Here is an 8602-nt window from a genome sequence, read left to right on the forward strand (position 1 = left end):
ACCTGGGAGGTGGAGGTTGCAGTGAGCTGAAATCCTGCCACTGCACTCCAGCCTAGGTGACAGAGTAAGATTCCATCTCAAAACATAATAATCAAAAAATTTAAAAAATTTTTCTGACCTCAATATGCTCCTAATGTCTTTAGATCTTATTCTAAGGAAATCTATCAAAGGCCAAGATACTAATCTCTTTATTGAGATACCAAAATCCAAAGGCAGCTAGTGCGTCAGTCTATTTTAAAAGGTTAAGGACCTAGATTGCTGTCCTCTAGTTTGCTGGTCTATACTGACATCATTGGTGCCCAAACAAAGAGCATTTTGCTTTATGAGGGCCTAGGTAAGCATAAGGTGCCATGTGTGAATATCTACTGTGCTAGACACAGAACATGGCCAAGGAGTAAAGAATTAGAAGGGTAAGATGTAGCTTTTAGGTTTCCTGGGTCTATAGTCAGCAATAGAAGGATCACACAAGCTGAGAAGTTGAAAGACAAAGTTGCCATAAGATGCTATCAGGTAACTGCTAACTAGGAATGGCTTCAATACCATGTTAGGCCTAAAAGGAGCATAGAACCTCAAAAGGCTCACACGATTTCTGTAGATGAAAGTATCTTGTTCTTTTCTGTTAGACTCAAAAGCTTTTGGGACTAATTCCTTCTCAAAAATCATGCCCTGTATTCAAAAGAGGGGGACATAGGATTATTTCTGTTTTCTTGAAACCAAGTTTAGAATTTGAATTTTTCCAGTCAGCCTAGTCTTACTTTGGAATCACAAGGCTGAAAAGGAGGATATTAACAGGCCATTTGATAAGTGATCTGATTAGTCACCATCCTTGCTGGATAAGTTTATCGTGCTTTAAAGGCCAGAGGAAAAGGGGTTTCTCCAATCTACCTAAGAGTTGATCATCTTCAAATCCAAGTTAATGTTATATTGCTGTTACTTTTTGGATCATCTTGCTCCTTCTAAGTTATATTGCAGTTACATTTTGAGGGCTGGTGACTTCATCAAGGGCAAAAAATCTTTTGAATAGGCTGATTTTCTACAGAACCAGTGGCATGGAAGCAAGAAAAGAACTACTTTCATCATAGATTCCTTAACTTGCTGAGCAGTGCCTCTTTCTGGATGACAGGAACTTAGCAATTGATTTATTTAAAAAAGGAAAAACCAGTCAGATAATCCTCCCAAGGCGTCTACAAAAGTGAAGAAGAGGGGCATCAGTTGCATGCAAATAATAAACATAATTATACCAACATCAAAGTGTGAGAGAGAATAGTGATTCATGAGCATGGCCTTTGGCATCATACAGGTTTAGGTTTTTTTATCCCACTCACCACTTGTTCTAGGGTGAGGCTGGGCAACTCAATCTCTCTGAGCCTCTCCTCTGGAATTATAATAATACCTAACTCAAGAGCCTTGTCAGGATTAAATGAGATGATCCATATAAAATACATACTTGCCAAGGTAAGTGCTCAACAGACAATGCCATTACAACCAGAGGCCCTGCTAATGGTCTCTTTCAGTCATCTGGTGATCTAGGGCAAGCCAGCAATCCTAATGCTTCCTTGCACTATAACCAAAAGCAAAAAATCCTTTTTTAAAAAATTAACCATTTGAGCCAAGCACAGTGATGATTTGGACCCCTGCTTTCTGACTGGACCTGCTCCTGGCTCCAGCTTGTACAGAGTTTTCATAAACAGACCAGGTGACCCCTAATGCAGATTCCCTGATAATCTACAGGCCTAGACGTGGATTAGGAAAAAAGTGAGTAAAGTGCCACTTTTTGGAGAAGGGCTGGATAAGTAGAAACAATAATCACTCCAGTCTCCAAGTTTTGCCCTTTAGCTTCTCTGCTTTGAGGGCAAAAGGCTGACGGTCTTAACCTAAACGTTGGAGGAGGATGCAGTCCCCAGATTTTTTCCTTCTCTTTTTTTCTTTTTTTTTTTTTTGAGACGGAGTCTCGCTCTGTTGCCCTGGCTGGAGTACAATGGCGCGATCTCGGCTCACTGCAACCTCCGCCTCCCGGGTGCAAGCGATTCTCCTGCCTCAGTCTCCCAAGTAGCTGGGATTACAGGCATGTGCCACTACCCCCGACTAATTTTTGTATTTTTAGTAGAGACAGGGTTTCACCATGTTGGCAAGACTGGTCTCGAACCCCTGACCTCGAGTGATCCGCCCGCCTCAGCCTCCGAAAGTGCTGGGATTACAGGCGTGAGCCATCGCGCCCGGCTTAGTCCCAAGATTTTAGAGCCCAGAAGCGTTTGCAGGAGGACGCAGGGAGAGACTGACTCCCCTCCCTACAAAGTCGCTTTTCCTTTGATACCTCCTGGCCAAGGAAAACCATGCACTGGAGACTTCCAGAGACGGCCAACTCGCACAAACGGTGGGAAAAAAAAAATCCCAAAACCTACACTGTCCCCACTAGAAGCACCGCCCCCCGTACGCGCGTGCGTGCGTGAGCGTGCGTACGCAGAGGCTGCTGGGATGCCGCTTTTCCCTTTTCGGTCTTCCAGTTTCCCGGCGTGCTTCGGGCCCGCCAAATGGGAGGGGGAGACGCAAGATGGCGGCAGCCGCGAACTCCGGCTCCAGCCTCCCGCTGTTCGACTGCCCAACCTGGTGAGTGGCGGGGCGGCCAGGGCTAGAGTGGCCTGGCCGGAGCTAGCCTGGGCTGGAAGGGCGGCTCTTTTTTTACTTTTCTGCTGCGAGCCGAACGGCTCAGAAACCCTGGAATGGTTGAGGAAAAACTGTTCGCTGCACCGGGCCGGGCGACGTGTTGAAGAACCGAGAGCCTGGAGCCCAGGCCCAGGAACTGAAGAAACACGGGGTTGGGGGCTCAAAGGCGCTCACTTAGGCAGCCCCTTTGAGCGATTAGCCAGTCGCTGGAGCGCTTTGAGGCCTTTGCCCGAACTTACGCCCAACTCCTGACTGAGTGCCTGGTGCTCTCATGGAGCATCGTACCTGGCCCCTTCCTGTACGTCCCGAGCGCTCTCGAGCCAGCCCCTGCCCCAACCCTACGTCTGAGCCCCGCATCCCCCTTTGGTTGCTGCATCCCTCGTGCGGCACTTTTCTGTCTGCCACAGAGAACACGAGGGTAGGTTAGCGCCCTCCCTGCCCTCAGGGAGCTCCCAGTCTGTGGCACGAGTAGGCATTAGTAATGGCTGGCATGAACCCTTTTTATCCCTTCGAAAGTTCTTGGGAATAATGAAATAATTTGGCCTTTGAGTAGGGTACAAGTTGAATAAATATGGATTACCTTACAAGGAAACGCTTCTGAAATTAAGAGTTTTTTTCTGCTGTAGCTCATCGCAGTGTATTGTTACTTGTCTCTGCCTCCCGTTATATTGCCATCCTCAAGGGCAAAGACTGCATCTTTGTATTCCCAGCTCCAAGGCCTGAGTCAGGCACATACAGAAAGTATATTTTGGATGTAACATTCCTCCTTTTTCGTGGACAAAATGGCCTTTTGTCCGGTGCACTGTCCTTTCCATAGAGGAGGGGTTGGGGCAGGATTGTTTGAGATGACTGTGTTGCATCTTCAGTTAGCTAGACAAGGATACGTTTTTTTCGTGTGCAAATCTAGAGGTTCTAGTGAGGTGGTTCTTTTTTCTAACTTCAAATTAGCAAACCCAAAAAGCAAGCAAATGTGTGGCTATTTTCTGGATCGCTTTGCACTTTTGTAATGGTTGCTTCAGTCTACAAATTCTATATCCGTTTGGATCCCTCGCTGTATTGATTTCAAACTTGGACCAATACAGCAAACGTAGTTAGAAAGCACTGCTTTGAGATCACCTACCCTTTCCCTAGGGTCTGGTAGGTACCAGGCACTGTTAGGTGCTTTGACATATGTGAGTCTCCCTTGAATGATATGGCTGTAGGAGTATAGAGGAAACTTCCCTTAATCATGCTGTTGTAGAAAGACCTGTTCAAGGGTAACATATTCATTTGGTACCTGGTTTCATGGGGCATGATTTTGAATTGCCCTAGTTCCCTAATTATGCACCTCTGATTTGGTCTCAGAGCTCAGGACAGTACTCTGCTTACTCTGTGATGAGACTAATCTTGATCAACCCCAAACAGCAACTCATTTATTCGATCTTTATATGATATTGGAGTAGGGGTAAATTTCAGATTCAAACTCCAGGTGACCAGACCACTCCAGCTGTCGTACTTACACTCTCTATGCAGCTCTTTCTCTGAGGTGAAGATCCCGTGTTAAAATATAGGTTTCTTGGTGCTGCTCTAAATACAGATCCACTAAAATCTGTTTCAGAGCAGTTGAATCACTAGGGAAGTAAGTGTCAAACGTAGAATGGAGCTGTAATAACAGTGAAGTGGATGACATTTCTGCTTGAACATGAACTAATTATAGGCTGGCTGGTAGGAGAGCTGCAATGTTGAATGGGACAATGATTGTAAATTGCATTTATAAACTCATCCTGAAAATGCTTTTTTCTATTTTTATTTTTCAGGGCAGGTAAGCCCCCTCCCGGTTTACATCTGGATGTAGTCAAAGGAGACAAACTAATTGAGGTATGGAAATACATGTCTTCCTTTTTTGCCCACCACACTAAAGATTTTTGCCAGTGACTCACTTTTCCACCCCCTCTCCTGTGCTTTGTTTTCCAGCAATGCTACTTTCTTTCATCCTGATTTTTTTTTCTGTTAAAAGCACATGGTGACATCACACACTTAAAGCTTGTATCTACCACAGACACTCACTTTTTTGTGACTTCTCTCAAATGAATGGTTTTAATAGGTCATGGGTCCTGTGGGCCCCAGTCAAACTGGAAGCCCTGTTAGCTTGGTTAATTCCCTCTCCCTGAGTACATCGAGTTGTGTAAACCGTGCAAGGTATGCAGTAACTGAAGAAAGTGAATGATATATGTTGAGTTTAACTTTTAAGTTAATTTTAAGAGATTCAGGCCCAACTCCTTATAAGAAATATGGTAAACTGAGAAGACACTTACTCAAAAAGATAATGGAATTGTGGTGAAATTCATTAATTGATTCTTTGAAAACATGTATTGAGTGTTTACTATGTGCCAGTTACAGTGCTTGGCTTACAGATTGCAGCAGTAAGCGAAACCAACATGATTTCTCTCCTCAAGTCGTCCATTGGAAGAGACAGAATCACACCAAAAAATTACATAGTTATATTTGAATTAAGTACTATAAAAGTTTAGCAGAGTTCCAGCTTTTATACAAGCCTCTAGAGAGAACACCACATAGGAGTTCAAGAGAACATGAGTTTTTATTAGCTATTAGTTTGCGTAAATTTTTTATAATCCTTATGGTATTATTTATTTACCAAGAGATGGATATTAAACCCATCATGACCATGTAGCTGTGAGTCTCCCTGTATTAGACCAATTTTATATTTGCTTGCTCAGCTAGAATTTAGGTTCAAGGCCCCATTATTGAATGCAGTTTTTTCCTTGTGGTTTTTTGGTATTTAATAAAAATGTTGCAGTTCCATGGTTACTAGATTGAAAAGCTATCTGAGATCTTTTGAAGGTTACTCTGTAAATATATTGTTGTCACTTTTGGGATTTTGTAGAGATGACCAGGTATTTTGCAAAGTATTAAGGCATGCATGAGTTTTAATGATTTCTCCTGTTATGAGTACATCATGGACTCAGCCAGTCACAGAGAGCCACTTTGTCATGGGTTCTTCAGTCTTAAAGATTTAAAACTTCAAGATTATTCAAAGAAATAATTTAGCTAAAATATCTGTAAAACTTTTTTTTACTACGGATTGTTCCACAGTTACAAAATATTTGTTGCTAAATAGCACAAAGCTTGAAGACATATAGAGATTTGTTTTATTACTAGAATTTAGCAAATCTTTAGTTTGCAACAGGAAGAAACAGACAGGGTTGCCTAGTCTTAATGATAACATCACATTCCTTTGTGGAATAATTGGTATTATATTTTCAAAACACTCTAACTTGCTAGACACTCCCCTGATCAGTGGTTTCTATTAGCTGATAACATTCTCTTTCGGTGTTGTTAAGTGTGCTGAGTTGCCACAAACTTGTCAAGTTACAATCCTCAGACATCACTATATTCTTGAGAGGTGTAGACCCGAGATGTGCTTATTTTTAGATTTAAGCTTAATCAGCACTTGATACTAACCTAGCTATCTGTATCCTAGCTTTGTATCAAAGGCTTGTGATGTGTTGTGATAGCTGGGTTTAAGAAGTGCAACATTAAAACAAAAGCCATGAGTCTTTTAAGCCCAGTGTGTAAAGATACACTCTGAGTTATAACTCAGAGGCACAACTGGATAGCGGTACTGGCCATAGCTAGTCAAGAAGCTATGGCTTTAGTGACTGTTGAAAGCCAGTGCATTATTTCACTCACTTGGACAGAAGCAGCACATTGTTCAACATCTGACACATTTCCTTGGTTCTGAGACATACTGTTTTCTGTTAAAATTCCGTTCATTTTGGCCAGGCTCAGTGGCGGCTCACGCCTGGCCTCCCAGTACTTTGGGAGGCCGAGGCGGGCAGATCACCTGAGGTCAGGAGTTCAAGACCAGCCTGGCCAGCATGGCAAAACCCCGTCTCTACTAAAAATTAAAAAATTAGCCAGGTGCAGTGGCACGCACCTATAATACCAGCTACTTGGGAGGCTGAGGCAGGAGAATCACTTGAACCCAGGAGGCAGAGGTTGCAGTGAATGGAGATTACACCACTGCCTTGAGCCTGGGCGACAAAGCAAGACTCCATCTCAGGAAAAAAAAAAAATTCATTTTAACATTTCTGTAATTGGGATGCCGGCCGGGCGCAGTGGCTCAAGCCTGTAATCCCAGCACTTTGGGAGGCCGAGACGGGCGGATCATGAGGTCAGGAGATCGAGACCATCCTGGCTAACAAGGTGAAACCCCATCTCTACTAAAAATACAAAAAATTAGCCGGGCGTGGTGGGCGGGCGCCTGTAGTCCCAGCTACTCAGGAGGCTGAGGCAGGAGAATGGCGTGAACCCGGGAGGCGGAGCTTGCAGTGAGCTGAGATCGCGCCACGGCACTCCAGCCTGGGCCACAGAGCCAGACTCGGTCTCAAAAAAAAAAAAAAAAAAAAAAAATTGGGATGCCTTTAATACTGAATGTGTACATTTAATTTGGAGGCCCTCTCTTTTTTCCTCTCAAATCCCTAAATCTCTAGTATGTCTATTGGCACCCTAGATTCATAGAAATTTAGTCATTGTTATTTTAGAGCCCAAGAGCTGGTGGTCTTTCATGTTCCCTTCAGCCCAATCTGTGAGCACTGTGGTTAGCAAATTTAAGTTTGTGACAGTATAATCCATGTGCATATAAATATGAATGAGAAGTGCAATGAGATTCAGCTCGAATAGCTATTAGAACAAGTTGAAATTTCTGGGCTCTCTCTTAATCCTGAAATAATGTCTTATTTTTAACTCAAGTCTTAAAAACCTTGGGTCAAAGCAGAGATGAAGGGGACTGACTGATCTCCTGTCAGGCTGTTGTTAAATCTTGGTTCCCCATAGTAGTATGGGCCCAGAACAAGCTCTTCCAGCAGCAGATGGGCACTGTTAGATAGGGTTTCCCAGAGGTGACCCACATATCCAAGCTAGCCTGAATTAATTGAACCTTAAGGCTGAACTTGAAAGAAACTGGCTAAGTGATTGTTTAAGGAAAGAGTGTGACCCACAGTACTTATTCTCATCTTAAAATATTCCTTGCCATATGGTGCATTTTTTGATGTAAGCAGAATGAAGAAAATATATAATGTAGTGGTTAAAACAGCTTAGACTCTGAAGCCAGACAAATCTGAATTTCTAACCCAGCCCACAAGTATCTAACTGTGTGAACTTGAGTATGTTAATTTCTTTATGCTTCAATTTTGTCATTTATAAAAATAGGAAGAGAATAGTGTTACCCACCTCATAGGGTGGTTGTGAGGATGAAATGATATAACGTCAAACTCATAGCATAGTGTGTGGCATAGAAGCGCCTAGCAGTTGTTACTATAATCAGTGTTGAAAGTGTGCTTGCATGAGGTGTATCTTTTGGTTTTATAAGGCGAGAATAGTAGCCCATTATGAGTTAAAGGACTTAGCCAGGAATGAAATACAAGCTTCTTGATTCCCAGCCTGGTACTAACTTGACTATACTCTACTTAGCTTTGTGCTATATTTTCTCAGGAATTTTAGGAGTATAGTGTGAAATGTGAACTAGAGTTTAATGAGACCTCATATTTAAAGGAAAAACACAGCATACTCAAATGACAGTTATTCCTCAAGTGCTCACACTAGATTACTAGACCACTAGCAGTGGAAGAAGCGTTAGCAATAATTCATCTAGAGTCCTTCATCTATAACAGTCCAGTTTATAACCGATCTGTGGCAAAGGCTTTACAGATCCAGGATTAAAAGAAATATAAGGACAGGTATAGCAAGTTTTTTATTTTTATTTTTTTGTTTGCTTGTTTTTGCTTGTGAGACAGGGTCTCGCTCTGTCGCCCAGGCTGGAGTGCAGATCTTGACTCTCTGCAAGCTCCGCCTCCCGGGCTCATGCCATTCTCCTGCCTCAGCCTCCCGAGTAGCTGGGACTACAGGCATCTGCCACCACGCCTAACTAATTTTTTGT

The 8602-nt window shown here is 42.9% G+C and overlaps 1 protein-coding gene across 6 annotated transcripts in view; it reads left to right on the top strand.

Moving 5' to 3' along the window:
- Nucleotides 1–2458: 2458 nt before the first annotated feature.
- PPP1R8 (protein phosphatase 1, regulatory subunit 8) overlaps nucleotides 2459–8602 on the top strand; it is a 31007-nt gene continuing 24863 nt past the window's right edge. For 2 of the 6 annotated variants that reach the window (XM_011981700.1, XM_011981699.1), the window contains exons 1-2: nucleotides 2459–2607; nucleotides 4461–4521. In XM_011981700.1, the coding sequence (XP_011837090.1) occupies nucleotides 2552–2607; nucleotides 4461–4521 (117 nt within the window). In that variant the 5' untranslated portion in view covers nucleotides 2459–2551. Of the gene's footprint in view, nucleotides 3083–4460; nucleotides 4522–8602 lie in introns of all 6 variants that reach the window. The other 4 variants (XM_011981701.1, XM_011981703.1, XM_011981704.1 and 1 more) reach the window with 3 other exon arrangements.

The sequence above is a fragment of the Mandrillus leucophaeus genome, unplaced genomic scaffold (genome assembly GCF_000951045.1).
Source record: "Mandrillus leucophaeus isolate KB7577 unplaced genomic scaffold, Mleu.le_1.0 Scaffold23, whole genome shotgun sequence".
Lineage (NCBI taxonomy): Eukaryota > Metazoa > Chordata > Mammalia > Primates > Cercopithecidae > Mandrillus > Mandrillus leucophaeus.